Raw genomic sequence first — 17,289 nt, 5'->3', positions numbered from 1 at the left:
TGTGACTAGCTGTCTAATTGTTTTGCTCTATTTATTTATTGAATCTATCCTAAAAGTAAGTATAACATGAAGCATTTAAGCATGTTTGTCTACTTCTGTCTAAAATTGATAAGAAATTATGCTATAGTCATGTGACTAGAGATAATTAAATTACAACTGCAAAAAATAACACTGTTTTGCCTATAGATGGGGGGGTTCAGAGAAAATATTTATTATATAGATCCACAGATCCACACCCCCCGACACTGAATTTTAGAGAGAAATGTAGTTAAGGTCAATTATACTCTGGTATCTACAGCCAATATTACATTTCCTCAGAATTTCCACCATGTCAAGGAATGAACAAATTACCAAGATTCCTTTATAAGTGACTAACCATGATTCCTGGTGAAGGAATGCCCATTAATTGGGAAATAATTGGGAAATGGCTGGACAAGTTGTGATATGTGATTGTAATGGAATACTGTCATGTCACAAGAAATAACAGGATGATCATAAAAAACCTGGAAAGAGGTATGTGAAGTGATACAAAATCAAGTGAGCAGAACTAGGAGAATGTTATACACAGTAACAATAATAATGTATGACGGCCAACTGTGAATGAATGAACTATTATCAACAAGGCAAGGATCCAGGACAGCTTTGAGGGATTCTTGATGAAAAAGGATATCCACCACCATAGAAAGAACTGATAGAGTCTGAATGTAGATTGAAACATAGTATTTTTGACTTCATCTCTTTCATGAATTTTTTTTCTTGTGTAAGTAATATGTTTTTCAGAATAAGAAAAATATGGAAATATGCATTTTGTGATAGCACATGTATAACCTATTTCATATTATGTATGAGGAGGTAGGAGAAGGGAGGAGAAGGAGGAAGAGAGAGAACATGGATTGCAAAATGTCAGAAAATAGTTATTAAAAATTGCATTTGCATGTAATCTGGGGGAAAAAAGAAACTGGAAAAAGCAAACCATCGTCCCTGGTGGTTAAATTAATAACAAAATTCCCTAAGTGATCAAATAACCCAAATCATCCCTTTAACGTTCACGCTCTCTTTAGGAGAATGTTCTCTGTAAAATTCTTAAACAGGTATTATTTTAAAAAAATACCTTGCATAGCTATATGTCTAGTCTCCAAAGGTTATTTATCCTTCTAATGAGTATGACTAGGTATTACTAAACAAAACTGTATCGACAGGTGTAATAAGTATATACACTAGTCATTCTGTTTTAAAGTTCACCAAAGTACACAGTAAACAAGTCTGCAAGAAAAGTGACATTCTGTAATTACCTCTTCCTATCAAAAGAAAAACAATTCACAGAAATTTAATTAATACAGAAAGAGTCTATTTCCTATCTTAATTCTATCTTAATTGCAAAAGCAGATCAATTAGAATCAACAGGAACTAGTGCAGTCCTTATGCAGTTTTAAGTTTCACCTAACAATTCCTTAGCCAGTAGGATCAATATATAGAAGTGCTTAATAGATGGTGAATTAAATTTAATCATGAACATACCTTCTGAAGTTGTATATGCTACCTTCACCATCAGTGCCCCCACGAAGCAACCAAATCCATTAAAGAGGGCCAAAAAATTCATGGAGATTCCACGGACTCTTCTTGGAATGAGCTTATATAATATTGTGCAATCTTTGGGAGGCAAGAAAAAGGCAGAATTCAGGAAAGTTTATATTCCCAGTACAGATATCACCTAAATTCTGTTGAATTAAATCTCATATAAAAATATCATGTTGGGGTCAAAATAGTGCAGCTAGGTGGCACAGTGGATAAATTGCCAGACCTGGAGTCAAAAGATTCATCTTCCTGAGTTCAAATCTATCCACACATACTTACTAGCTATGTGACCCTGGGCAAGCCACTTAACTCTGTCGGCCCTTTCTCATCTGTAAAATGAAGAGAAGGAAATGGCATGCCACTCCAGTATCTTTGCTATGAAAACCCCTAATAGGATCAAAAAGAATTGGATATAATTAAACCACTGAAGAAAGGCACCAAAGTGGGGAGTAGATTATGTGAAGTTTGCTTCTAAGCAGTAAACCATTTAACTATTATTTGTCAAAGTCTAATAAGATTAAAAGCAGCAGAATATAGTTTTGTCAGGCTATGAGAAGTCGGTTAGTTAACAGGAATCTTACAATAGTCAGGAAATCTGCTAAAATGGCGATTTATGATAAAGTTTTACACTGATGTGGGCAATCTTTCGTTCCCCATTTTAGTGCTATGCTACTCTAATTCCATTTACATTAAGTTAAATATGTAAACTTAATCTTTTTTACAAAATCAAATAAATATTTATTGAGCCTCTACTACAGGCAAGGCACTATGTCAGGAGAGGTTGTTCAAAAAAATTGTTGAATTTATTACTTATCTGGAGTTAGTGCAAAATGATAGGGACACCATGAATCTTTAGAATGATCATTTTCCCCAACATTATTAAAGTAACTATTTGTCTCGGAGTCACAGAGTTTAAGGAGGAAAATAAAAAACCAAGGGATGAAGTATTTCTCTCCTCTGGGCCCCATCTTCAGAAGATGAGGGCTTCTATTTACTTCCTCCCTCCTACTGGCCCCTTGGTTTAGCCAACATGAGGTGAAGCATTGGATAGACTTGCAGTCTGTAGACTTGGTATCAAGGACTCCAGAGTTCAAATCCTGCCTATGTACCACGAACTTTTCCCTCTCTCAAGAATCTCCAGCACAGCCTGTTCACATTTGAGAATCTGAACAAATCACAAAAGACATTTGGTAATTTTGTATCAGGAGTAAGACACTTTAAGGTGCTATAAGATAAGATAGATGAAATAAAAAAAAATAAAATCTTAAAAGTAAAGGGCTGCTATTTATAGGAAGGCAGGGATTAAAGTACAATTTGTGGGGGGTAGTAGATCTTAACTTTAGTCTGTCCCAGCCCTATTCCTTTTTGAGGATTTCAAATGGGCAGAGACCACACAAAAAAAGGAACTTAACAGTGAGTCAAAAAGCATTTATTAAGTGCTTGCCATGTGTATGATATGACCCTAAGAACCAGTAATAGAAATATAGGCAGAAAAGAAAGACAGTCTATATCCTTAAGGAATTTATAATCTAATGGGAAGGGGAAAGAAAATATATAAAAGGGAGATGAAAAAGAAGAAGTATGAAGGGGTTGGAGATTTCTAGCACCAGGGCATGGTAGAGAAGTCCAGAGTGCAGCCTGATGGAAAATGAAGATTAAGGTACATTGAAACCCCAGTATTAGACCATATTTAAAATATTTGCTGGAGTGTCTTCTTCTCTGGCTTTCTCTCCTTTCTGTCATCTTTTTTTCTGTCTCTCTGAAGTTGTCAGTTTGCAGCCTAACATTGTGCTAACAAAAATTAAAAATCCAAATACTCCCTGCCAATCCTCTGTTTCTTAAATTTTTCCAAAAATTTCCCAAGCTCTAGGAATCTTTTCTTTCCAGGTGAGTGGGATTTAAAACTGTCCAACTGAACTACAATTTCAGACTTCAGGAAGTTAAGCTTAGGAAACTTTCCTTCTGTCTGCACATGGTCATTCTCTTTTAAAAACCTTAATTTCTTTCTCCCACCCCAAGCCCTGCATTTATTGTTTTTCTACCTATCTTTTTGCTCTCCTCTTTTTCTTTTCTTTTATATGCTATAGGTATGTATGTATGCGTATTATGTATGTGTATTTAGAATAAGTGGGAATAAAATTTTGAGAGAGTGACACATATAAACTGAGAGCGTTGCAATTGACATTTAAAAATGATTATCAATTAAACTATCAGTTTTCTTATATTTTGAAAGGATGAGAGCTCCTTGAGGGCAGGGACTGTTTCATATTTTGTTTTCGTATTTCCAGAATTTAAGAATATGTAATAAACATTTGTGGATTGATTGATTGTTGGCCATTGTAATTTCCTTCCTTCACTTTTCCCAGTTTAGACTTTCAAAGTTATTTTTCTTGGTTTCATATCAAAAATATATCTGTACTTGCTTTTCACTTTTAATATATATTTACACATATAAATATCCTAATGTTTTCTTGTGAAGTAGCTTAACATTTTCACTCTATGTCCTGAATGTATATAATTATATATATATATACATATATATATATATATACATATATATATATCTGTAATGTATTCGCCTTCAATTCAACTTCCAAAAAGCACACAACATATAGAGCCACAGGATTTTTTTTTGAATAGTACTTAGCACAGCATGTAGTAATCAGGCACTTAATAATTTGTTGTTTTGTCATTTTCAGTTATGTCTGGCTGTGACCCCATTCAAACTTGGTAAAGATACTAGAGTGATTTGTCATTTCCTTTTCCAACTCATTTGACAAATAAGAAAACTGAGGTAAACAGGGTTAAGTGATGTGTCCAGTGTCAATCACAAAGCAAGTGTCTGAGGCCAGATTTGAATTTAGGAAGATGAGTCTTCAGAGTCTTAATCAACTGCTTTATCACTGGGCCACCTACCTGCCCTCACTTAATGATACTATAAATATATTTTGCTGATAATGATAAGTGATGATATGAAATAATATGAGGAAATGCTTTGAACTTTTTATAGGAAAAACATAATATAAATTCAAGACTATTTTATGTAATCTTATTCCAAATCATGGGAGAAAGCCTGAGTTAATATGAAGAATGTATAAATAAGACAAATTAAAAGAGACTAAAGAAGTTTTGGAAATAAATAAAATAAAATAAAAGATTAACTTTTTATGGATTTTGTTATCTATAAATAAAGGAATACAAACAATTGTCTAAGTAGTGCTATTTCTTTCATTGTGAAAAAGTAGAATTTTTCAGTCCATTATTACTCTGTTAGTTAATTATTAATGTGATGCTTTTCTCTTGCTGGAATTTCTTGAATGATATAATTCATTATCACACTTTACTAGCTCTCTGCCTGCTGCTTAATACCTCTTTTGTGTCACTTTAGTAGTTTTGAAAGTGTCCATTTCCCTTTTATAGTACTTGGCTTTTTAAGACCAAGAATCTCTATTTTGACCCTTTTCATCTTTCTTCCATCATTTTCTAGTCTTCAAACTAAGTGATTACCATACTGATCATTTTTTGGACCAAAGATGTTTCCTTAGTCTCACTTTCTTACCTGCAGGCATGGAACAAACCAACCACTGTTCAAAAGTACCTTTATTTTGCTACTATATTATACATACATGCTTATAGGAAGAATATACCTGAATTCTTGCCCACATGCCCATAACTGCAAATATGTCTACAGGTGGTGGTTGACTATTAACAGATGATTCATCACCACATAATCTCAGAAAACAAAATATATTGTTATAATAACCTTCTTAAACTACCTGGTACTGAAGACCTTGGAAATTTCATTTGCTCCTGAAGGGAGATGGAAGTCTTTCTCTTGTTGAAATTTAGAACCAAGTCAAAGGTTTAGCTGCTGATAAATATGCATAATAAAGACAGGAATGATGTCTGAGTGGAAGGAGAATATTGACTTCCCCTCCTTAACTTTGACTCTGGAATAAATTCATTTATTCAATAGACCAGAGAGAATTTTGGGAACAGTTTACCCTAAGTTAAATAATTATCTGCAACTAAATGATTTGATTTCACATAAAGACATAGGAAATGAAGAAAAAGTATCTAATATTAGCTTGGGAACATTTTGCCTGGTTTTGTTAGTTAAATGTAAAAGTGATAATTAAAGAATTATGAGCTTTCCCTTATCAAGGAGATGTTCTTCAGAGATTCCCAAAGTGGGTGCCACCACCCCCTGGTGAGTGCTGCAGCAATCCAGAGGGGCGGTGATGGCCACAGATGCATTTATTTTTCCTATTAATTGCTATTAAAATTAAAAAAAATAATAATTTCCAGGGGGCTAAGTAATATTTTTTCTGGAAAGGGGGCCCTAGGCCAAAAAAGTTTGGGAACCACTGTTCTAGATGCTCTATCCTACCCATAAGCAGAGATGACTTGAGTGGCCTCGAAGAAAAGAGAAGATATCAGGATGCACTTCTCAGTATAGACTATGGGACCAGCAGAGGGAGATGCTGATAGACAAGCAGAGACAGAAGATCATGAGAGTAATATGGCAGCAGAGATTTCCTGCACAGCATTTGACTAGACCAGTAGAAACCAGCAGAGCAATGTGTCCAATAGTCATATGATCTCTAGTGGGTCACAGACCAAGGAAGTGACCTTCTATCAAAGATATAGGGCAGGACCCTCTTGATTCAATGCCATGGACCCTGAGAAAGGGGTTGGTTCTTTGTTCACTTAATAAGAATCAGATTCTATCTTGGAATAACATTGGCAGTTTTCAACATGGATAAGAAATATTATATTACCTTTCTATATCTAATATGAATAGGTATTTATCTCCTCTGAAGAAATAGAGCTGAGAATGGACACAATGCCAGGCTTGATTTGACCAGAAATAGGAGCCAGGACTTCTGGAGTTTTGACCTTGGATATTCATTCCTGTCATTCTCTTTCCTTATAGTTGTGAAGAGAGTGGGAGCCTGGTTTCTCTGCAAGACTTACTTGTTTCTGTTTTTCCTGTTAGCTGAAAAAGGAACAAAAATCTGGTGGCTCTGCTCCTACCATTGCTTCAGAGGCTGTGGATGCCAGTCCTCAATTCTGTATCACTTCTGCCAGATATTTTTTCCCTTCATACTGAATATTGTTGGAGAAGACAACTGTTCTAATGGTCCATTAAATTTAGTGTTATCTGTCCTCAAATTGGCTCTCACAACTATTAAGCAAAACTTTTTGTTTCTATTTGTTGGCTCTCTATCTCAGTTCCTTTGTCAATAGTTCTAAACTCCTCTTTTTTTCTTTCCTCAAGCCCCACCTCCCCCTTCCTCAGATGCTGTAGTTTCCTTTATTGAGAAAATTGAGGCCATTTACTCTCAGCTTTCTCTTCTTACTCCATACCTTAAAATTTATCTTCTGTATTTATCTGCTCTTCCTTTATTATTTTCTATGGGGAGAGATGGCCCTTCTTCTTGCTAAAGCAAACTCTTTTCTTGGGCCCTGACATTATCTCTTTCTGCCCTTTCCAAGAGTATAACTCATTGATATTTTCCTCTTTTTCTTTCATTTTCAAATTTTCTGACTCACACTATTAACTTGCCCTTTTCTTAAAGCCTATAAACAGGATAAGGCCTCCCTCCTTTAAAAATATCATTTGATATATAATCCCTTCAGACTATCACTATATATCTATCTTTTTTTTTACTTTCAAACTTATAATAATAATAATTGTATAGGGTCACACAGCTTGTAAAGGACTTCTGGAGTCCTAACATAGGTTCTGAACTATAGAAAAATATGCGTTAATTGATTAAGAGGACATAGGGTTAGTTAGCAAAATTTATTGATAGAAACATTAGAGAGATGAATGAGTTGGGGTTTCTTTAAATCTGAATGGAATCTCAGAGATGATTGATGGGAGAGAATTTTCCCAAGGAGCTTTGGGAAAGACAGTTGGATCAATGACTCTCTTTTGGGCTGACCTGGTTCAAGGAAAATTGTCAAAAGAGTGGCTTTGCGAGTTTGGAAATTCTTGGCGAATTCACATCCTGAAAAACCATCTTATCAGGCCAGAGAAGATTGTTGGGTGCAGTACAGGTGCTTGCCCCAATAGGTGGCAGCAAAGTCTGACCTGATAAGATGATTTTTTAGGATGTGAATATTTTAGACAACCTTTCTTGAACCAGGTCAGCCCAAAAGAGAGTTGGTGGCCCAACTGTCTCTCCCAAAACTCCTTGGGAAAATTATCTCCCATCGATCATCTCTGAGATTCCTTCCAGATGTAAAGAAACCCCAACTCACTCATCTCTCTAATGTATCTATCAATAAATTTTGCTAATTAACTCTGTTTCTGAATGAGCTCTTAATTAATTAACCCATATTTCTCTATAGAACTTAGGTCTTACTCCATATCTGATGCTACAACTACTGCAGAACTTTTAGATAGAATTGTCCACAATCTCCGACTTCATTTTTTCACCAGCTTCAGAGCCCTTTGCAAAGTGGCTTCTAATCCCACCACTAGAATGAATTTACTCTTTCCAAAATTGCCAATCTCTTAACAGATAAATCTAACAGCCTTCTATCAGTCCTCATTCACTTTGTCCTATTTGCAACTTTTGATACACCCCTTTCTCCTAAAGATTTTTTTTCTTCTTTATATGGCACTACTTTTTTCTGATTCCATCTCTCTCCCTTTCTGTTTTCTTTCTTGGTCATCTTTGCTGGCTCATTATCTATCTCCATATCTCTTAGCATGGATGTCTGCTAGGTTTCTGTCTTCAGCCATATTTTCTTCTTTCTTTTTTAATCTATTCTTTCCTTTTGTTGCTTTATATACTCATATAGTTTTAAACATCATAGCTAAGAAGATGGTTCCAAAATCCATATGTCAACTCTTAACCCCAGCTGAACCTCACTCCTGCACTGTCAACCATCTATTAGACACTTCTTGGTTATCTTCTAGACATTTTAATCTCATTATGTCTGAAAGTTATTTCCTCTTTTCACCAAACTTGCTCTTCTTCTAATTTTTCATATTTATATTGAAGAAACCACCATTCTCCCAGCCATGTAGAATTCATAACATTTGGATCCATTCTTGACTTGTTTCATTCATTGACCCCCTCCATCTAATTAGTTGCCAAGTTTTATCTGTCTCTATAACATCACTTTTACCTACCCCTTCTCTCTCTGTTCTTATGACTACCTTTCTAATTCAGACCCTCACTGCTTCTTTCCTGGATTATTGCAATGACTTACTAGCCTGCTTTGGTCTTTTTCATCCTCCAAAGCTGCAAAATAATATTCTGAAGGGACAGGTCTACGTTCATTCATTGACAAAAACTGTCAATGTCTCCCTATCCTCTAGTCCAGGGGTCGGCAACGTATGGCTCTCGAGCCATATCTGGCTCTTTTGAGGGCTATATATGGCTTTTTCTGCAGGAGCCATAAAGTCAATTTTTTTTAGGCACTGTAACAGGAGCCCGCACTGTGAGCACTGCACAGCTCTCATGAAATTACATTTTAATAAATGTGGTGTTTATGGCTCTCACAGCTAAAAAGGTTGCCGACCCCTGCTCTAGTCTATGGGATAAAAACTCTTTAGGCTAGCATTTAAGGCCCTTCACCATCTCGTTCCCATCAATGTTCCAAACCTTATTTTATGTTTCCCCTCTTACAAATTCTACATTCCTGGAACTCAAATATTTTATCCATTGCCTTCATATACTTGTCATTCCACATATCTGGCAGTTACTCCCTCTCCATCTCCACCTCTTAGATTCTTCGTCTTTTTTTAATAGTTCAGTTGCCACTTTCTCTTGGAATGAAGGGAAGGCAAAATTGAGTTTTAAAAGAAAGGAGAATTTTGATCTAAGAATATGACATTCAGTTATGTTGTCCTAAACTAATATCGAATATAATATTTTAAACATATATATGTACATATATATATATACACTATAAGATTATCTTCTCCATAGAGATATTATTAGCTGTATTCTTTTTTAAATTTAAGATGGCATTTCCCTATCTTACCCAAGCTAGAAGTGCAGAGGGTTCTCACAGGCCAGCCTGATAGTTAGGGAAGCTTTGATCCGAACTGTTTAAATTTCGATTGATTCATCCCTATAAAAACAACCCGATTCCCCTTTCCTAATGCATGGGGTATGTTTGTGAGTATGTGAGACCTTATTAGTGCTGAACTTGGTATGAACACCTGATAGTTGTTCAGAATTCCTATACTCAAGAGATCTCCCATCTTCAGTCTACCTGTAGCAGGAATGACAGATATTCATCAAAATGTGATTAGATCTTAACAGTAGAATATTGAATTCATGAAGATGAACAATCTAGATAACTAAGCTACCCAAGATTTTTATTGAGTTTAATTTAGAATTTTATATCGACTTTCTGAGATGTTACTAATTCTATGCAAGAGTTCAAACATTATTGACAATATTGAATTATCTTAATAATATATGTATATATATATATATATTTTGTATTCCATTTTGCTTGCGTAGACACCATTAAAACATCTGCTTTTAGAATTGTTTGTAAGAAAGACACAAAGAGATAGTTATCCTTAAAAGAGAATGCTTTCTTCAAAATGTATTTTTTTGTTTTCTTGTTGGGTTTCTGGTCTAATGATTAGTGGTTTAATTCAGTTGGTACAGCTTTCATTCTGCATAGTTCTGATAGCATCAATCATGGTTCTATATGTGACAAAGCAACAAAAATCAATTAAACACTTTTAAATGCAGGTGATAAATAGGTTTGCTCAGATTTGTGAAAAATAGCCAGAGGGTAAGAGATAACCGTTTAATTGTTCTTATTAGGTTGATGGTATTCTTCATGAGAGTTCAGTAGGTTCTAACATTACTTGATGCCACATTTACTTACAGGCTGGATTTACTAGAGCTTCAGCCACACCAAGTAAAATGTACTGAGGGGCCAGTTGGAGACAAGGCATGGAAGAAACTGGAAGCATTTTGCCGGAAAGAATTTGCTCCACAAAAGGGAAGTTTTTTCTATGTATCTCAAAGAAGCCAGCTCCCATCACAGACAAGGCAGCAGAAAGGTTACCAGCAACTGGGGAAAACAAATAAAAGAATAAAAACAAAAATTCCTAGAAATAGGAATTTACTAAAAAGCAATAATGTTTCTTAGTCAAAAATATTTCAAATCACTAAGTATTAGAGAAATGTGTATTAAAATAGCTCTGAAGTTTTGCGACATTCCTAGTAGACTGACAAAAGTGACAAAAAGAGGATAAATGACAAATTGTGGAGGACCTGTGGGAAAATAGGCATATTAATTCACTAATATTAGAACTATAAATTGGAATAGCTATTCTAGAAAGCAATTTAGAGCTGTGATCCAAATATCACTAAATTGTGTTTGCTTTTTGACCCTGTAGTACCTCTAATAGACATATACCTCAAAAAAGATCAAAGATAGAATAAGGAGGCTCATATATGCCAAAATATTTGTAGCTGCTTGTTTTTTTTTTAATAGCAAAGACCTGGAAAGTAAGAAGATTTTATTAACTTGGGAATGGCTGAATAAATTATAATATATGAAAGTAATACAATATTACATTGAATGTAGAAATGATGAAAAGAATGAGTTCAGAGGAAACTAGGAAAACTGCTTATGAACTTAGTAAAATGAGCCAAATTAGGAAAACTATTTATACAATAATAAAAGCAATGCAAAGATAGCCAATTAAAAGTCTAAGAGCTCTGCAATAATCAAGCATGATTCCAAAGGACTGGAGATATTCAGTACTACCTACCTATACCACCCACCCAGAGAGGATATGTACCCAAGATGCAGAATGACCTAGAACTTTGAATGTGGGCAATGTACAAATTTATTTTGTTTGACTATGCATATTTGTTAGCAGGGCTTTCTTTTTCTTTTTTAAGTTAGAGGTGGGAGGGAAAGAAAATTAATTCTTGTAAATTGAAAAAATAAATATATAAAATGATATAGTTTAATTAAAAAAAATGAAAAGTGTGCCATTTCAAAAACTTAGTTTCTTTGAAAATAAAATGAGCTCCTAATGGAACATCATTAGTTTTTCACACTGATGCACACACACACACACACACACATATCTCCTGTGTTTCAATTTTTTTTAATGTCTAAGTAATCTACTCTGTTTTTGAGGATTTGTAGGAGAAATTCACATTTATATAGGATAGAAAGGTAGAGAAATAGTTAGATCTTATCTCATTTGACACAAAGTATTATCTACATTTTACAAAGAGAAGGAAGCTGAAATTTATATTGATTGTGTTTACCCAAATTCACAAAGCTAGGCTTCCTGCTCTACAATTAGGAATTCTGGATTGGGGCAAATTCATTTGAGTGGGTTAGGGCAATCTATGAGATTTCTTCTGTCTTATAGTTATCCTAATCCTTTCTTCAGACCAAATGTGGCACAGAGACTTATGTCCTCTTTTTTGTAGTGGCTCCTACACTTTGATGATTCAGGGTCCCAATTTTCTCTATGAGAAAACATTTGTCAGCAGATGCTTTTCCACCTACCACAAGAGGCCCTAGAGGGCAAAGAGCTCTGTAAGAGAGGATCTTAAACTGTAGATAATTTTGGAAATTGTGTCCAAAAGTCCCTTGTATTTGTTGTTATTTGTGAGGTAAAACCCAGCAGGCTGTCTGGTTGTGAAGCTTTTACTTCAGGGCTATGGGCAGTAATGAACTGGCTTTGGACAGAAATATGTCACCAGAACCCATACATTGAAGGGGGTGGGACTCATCTCTCCAGTGTTACAGTGCCTCCTTTGACTTCTGATGACAACACACAGCTCCACAAATAGTGAGACGGTGACTATATAAAGAATGATGAAAATACATATGGTTCAGTAGTAGGAAATTAAAAATGCCAAAGACTTGTAGATTTTACAAGTCTTATAATTATATATCATGCATACTTCCCTGAGAAAAGACCTGGAAGGCATTAGACAAAGAAAATACCAAATGACATCATAGAAAATTAAACTGATTATATTTTAACAGATAGAATTGATTATTACTAATGGAGAGGTATTTCTTAGTAAGCTATATATGTATGTGTACAGTCAGAGAAATGACTCGTTAGGGAAAATAATAAAATTAATGCAAAACTGAAAGAAGAAAAGTGAAAAAATATAGTGTGCAGTTAAACAATTCTAACACAATGTACTCAAGTGAGATGTTGATGTTAAAAAATGAGAAATAGATGAAATTACACCAATGCTTATAATGACTTTGCATAGAAGTTTAACAGATTAAAGTAAATTTCTATAATGAGGAAACCAAAGAACTCTGAAACCACCCTAGTAAGAAAACACTTGACCTACTTGCCAATTAAAGTTTTAGTATTAAATTCATTTTAAAGAAATTTTAGAGGAGGACGGAAGGTTATCTGCATCACAACTTCATAAAACAGGAACAAACAGTGGAGAGTGAAACATTTAAAGAAATCTTGGCTTTGAACTCAAATGATAATATATCTCCGAGAGCATTTAAAAATGAAACTTGAAGATTATTTCTAGGTGGAAGCTATTTTCAAGATTAAAAAAAATAACAAACATCATTAAGGACAGTAAATCACCACAAATAGAATCTAATATCATGGTCTCTGATGTGTTTAAAAAAGAAGTGGACATTTCACTTAAGAAAATAAGTATGAAAAATAAGCTGTAAAAAAACAAATATACACAGAGGAAATCCTTATTAGGGATGAAGAAATTTTGAGGGAATCGAGAGACGGAAGGTGAGGTTGAATGGATGACAATATCAAAGACATGGAAAAAAAAATACCCGATCTTGTCAATAAATCAATCAACATTTATTAAATGTTTTCTGTGTGTTACTAGATAACTGAGCCTAGCTTTAGAAGACCTGAGTTAAAATCTGTCCTCAAACATTTACTAGTTGTATGACCTTGGGCAAGTTACTTAACTTTTCTTTGCCTTAATCCACTGGAGGAGGAAATGGGAAACAATTCCACTATCTTTGACCAGCATTGTTGTGCTATGGCCCATGCGATTACTATAGAGTCAGACTTTGTCATGACTGAAAGAGTAAATAACAATAATAACAAAATATGTCATTATCAAAAGAAAACAATTGAGGGAACATTGGCAATGATAAAATGGCCAATTTATATCCTTATTTTCCCCACTTACATAAAGTATTTACGAGAACAGTATACACAAAATTTGAAGCAGCATTCTTCAATTGATACTTCATAGCAGTGCTATCAGATTCAAATAAAAATGGGGTCACTAACCCATATGTAAAAGGATTCCCGGGGGCAGCTGGGTAGCTCACTGGAGTGAGAGTCAGGCCTAGAGACAGGAGTTCCTAAGTTCAAACCCGGCCTCAGCCACTTCCCAGCTGTGTGACCCTGGGCAAGTCACTTGACTCCCATTGCCCACCCTTACCAATCATCCACCTATGAGACAATACACTGAAGTACAAGGGTTTTAAAAAAAAAAAAAGGATTCCTGCAGGTTGTATAGTGACTTACAAATAATACATATTAATATTTCCTGTTATTGTATTTGTATTTATTTTGTTGAATATTATTTTGTTAAATATTTCCCAATTACATTTTTTAAACCTTTACCTTCTTTCTTAGAATCAATACTGTGTATAGATTCTAAGGCAGAAGAGTGGTAGGGGCTAGGCAATGGGGGTTAAGTGACTTGCCCAGGGTCATCCAGCTGGAAAGTGTCTGAGACTAGATTGGAACCTAGGACCTCCAGACTTTTAGCCTGGCTCTCAATCCACTGAGCCACCTAACTGCTCACTCCAATGATTTTTTTTAATTAATTTTTTTTAATTTTAAACCCTTAACTTCTGTGTATTGACTTATAGGTGGAAGATTGGTAAGGGTAGGCAATGGGGGTCAAGTGACTTGCCCAGGGTCACACAGCTGGGAAGTGTCTGAGGCTGGATTTGAACCTAGGACCTCCTGTCTCTAGGCCTGGCTCTCAAACCATCCAATGACTTTTTAATCTGGTTCAGTGAATGGACCACAAAGGTGTGAGCCACATGTTTGACAACTCTGCCTCAAAATTTTGCTCCTTTTCCCATCATTCAATTAACAGCAACATGAACATGAGGTGGGATCCTTGTTGGTTGATTATTTGTAAAACATGATTTAGTAGAAGAAAATGATTCTTAATCATATCTCTTCTTAAAGGTCTCCCATAGATATTGCAAAATCATGTAAAATTCTTTGAGAGATAACAGAGATAATCAAGTAATGACCCTCTCTTCATTAATATCAAGTAAAGTATAAGAAAGAAAGATGCCTGCCTGCCAGTTATATTTTTCATTGTTGTGAAGGACAGCAAAGAGTCCAAAGTAAAACAGGATTCTGTAAAAATAATGAATTTCTCTAGATATTTTTGTTTGCCTGTGATATCGTGATGATTGCATTAAGTCCTAGAAGATTACAGAGTGTATAGAACTTGTGTCAGGAAGATTTGAATTGGGATCCTGCTTCATGCACATGACTAGTTTGTGTGTGAGTAGTAAATTACTCTACCTTGATTTTCTCATCTGTAAAATGGGAATAATAATAGTACCTAATTTCCAGGGTTGTTGCAAAGATAAAATAAGATGAATGCAAACTTTTAAAGTTCCATGTAAATGCTCACTATTATTGTAGTAGTTGTTATTTTATACTTATGAATTTGGCTTAACTTTCCACAAAAGGGCAAAAAGTCGAGAAGACTGATTATTAAATGGATTAGTGGTCTCCAAATCTTTTGATTGTACACTTGCTAGTGAAAAACTTATATCTGTTCCCCTTATGTATATATCTATATCTATGTGTATATGTATAAAATTTTATATAGGTACTACTACACTCATGTTTTGTAAGTATAAAACTTATAAATGCCAATAAATGTTAAAATATTTTAAAATAATTATTTTATTATCAATACTTCAAAACCTTTTTGCTTCTATTAAAATCATGATTGACATTAATTTTTTGAAACACCAATGTGATTAAATATTTCATTATTTTTTGAATCTTAGTTTAATATTTTGTGATATAATGATTTAAAGGCTTGATTCTAAATTCAGTTTATTTTGATACTAGGTTTTAACTACTGAAAATGATCCCTCACAAAAATACACAGAATCAAATGAAAGACATACATTGTTGATTGCACTGACTAAATTATGATGTTTATTTTCAGTCTCATCCACCAATTACGCAAAGATTTTTTTTTGTTGAAATTTGACTAGAAATTTCCATTTTTTCTTGATGTTAATCAGTTGTTCTTGCTAACTAATCTGTAGTTTTTATTTTTACTTTTAACAAATAGATTCAAAATCCAATGAAATTCTTAATTTGAAAGACTTTTAAATTGGTTATAAATTTTTAATCCCAAGTTTTTGATAGGTGACACATTTATATCAGTTTTTGGCAAAACAAGCTGATTTTTTAAATGCCTTGCTAATTGTGGTTTCATAGTATCCTTCACTAATACATTGGGCATAATATCCATGTGCAGCAAGATCCATTATTTTTTTAAACCCATACCTTCAATCTTGGAATCAATTCCAAGGCACAAGAGTGGTAAGGGTTAGGCAATAGGGGTTAAGTACTTGTCCAAGGTCAAACAACTAGGAAGTGTCTGAGGCCAGAGGTTGAACCAAGGCCCCCCCTTCTCTAGGCTTGGCTCTCAAATCCAATGAACCCCATATCTGTCCCTGGCAAGAGTTGTTATTAATACAGTGTATATAAATACATTTTCAAATGTTTTTCGAAAATATTTCTGATTTTTTTGGACTGACTTCTTTTCTAATACAATTGGATCATTTGCTAATGGCCATATCCATATTGATGAAATCATAGGCTTAATGCAGAGTTGAAGATTAATTTCTCTTTTGACATTTGATGGTTTATACATTCACATATATAAATTTCATGTATGTACTATCACATATTGTTTTTTGTTGTTGTTGGTTTTTTTTAAACCCTTACCTTCCATCTTGGAGTCAATATTATGTATTGGCACCAAGGCAGAAGAGTGGTAAGGGTAGACAATAGGGGTCAAATGACTTGTTCAAGGTCACATAGCTGTGAAGTGTCTGAGGCCAGATTTGAACCCAGGACCTCCCATCTCTAGACCTGTCTCTCAATCCACTGAGCTACTCAGCTGCCTCCTACTATCACATATTGTATAACTATAAAGTTTACAAAACAAATTAAAATAACAATAAAGATAAAATATCTTTAAATAATTTTTATTTTATTTATCAATAGCACTTCAACCCTTTTGGTTCCACTAAAATTATTAATGATATTATTTTTTAGCAAGAGCATTGTGATTAAATGTATTTCATTATCTTTCAAAATCTTAATTAAAATTTTTTGATACAGTGATTCAAAGTTCTGGTTCTAAGTTTATTTTGGTTTTAGGTTTTAATGACTGAAAACAATTACTCGCAACAATACATAGACCCAAATGAAAGATGTACATCATTGATTGCATGATATTGTATACATTAATACATTTAACAACAATAAATACATTAGAGTTAAATTAAATTCTATGATTTTAATTTTTTCTTCAGTTTTGTCAGGACTTAGTCCTTTCCATTTGTTTTTCTCCTAACTTTATCTTGGTTTCCTACAGAATCTCTCTCTCTCTCTCTCTCTCTCTCTCTCTCTCTCTCTCTCTCTCTCTCTCTCTCTCTCTCTCTCTC

General features: G+C 34.3%; 1 protein-coding gene across 1 annotated transcript in view; it reads right to left on the bottom strand.

Annotated features, from left to right (window-relative positions):
- SLC15A5 (solute carrier family 15 member 5) overlaps positions 1-17,289 on the bottom strand; it is a 132,938-nt gene that overhangs the window by 36,456 nt on the left and 79,193 nt on the right. Inside the window, exons 6-7 of the mRNA XM_044679073.1 lie at positions 10,450-10,638; positions 1,519-1,650 (exon numbers count right to left, since the gene is read on the bottom strand). Of these exons, the coding sequence (XP_044535008.1) occupies positions 1,519-1,650; positions 10,450-10,638 (321 nt within the window). The remainder of the gene's footprint in view (positions 1-1,518; positions 1,651-10,449; positions 10,639-17,289) is intronic.

The sequence above is a fragment of the Gracilinanus agilis genome, chromosome 5 (assembly GCF_016433145.1).
Source record: "Gracilinanus agilis isolate LMUSP501 chromosome 5, AgileGrace, whole genome shotgun sequence".
Lineage (NCBI taxonomy): Eukaryota > Metazoa > Chordata > Mammalia > Didelphimorphia > Didelphidae > Gracilinanus > Gracilinanus agilis.
The sequence above is the reverse complement of the archived record's forward strand: the minus strand, read 5'-3'. Positions and strand labels throughout refer to the sequence as shown.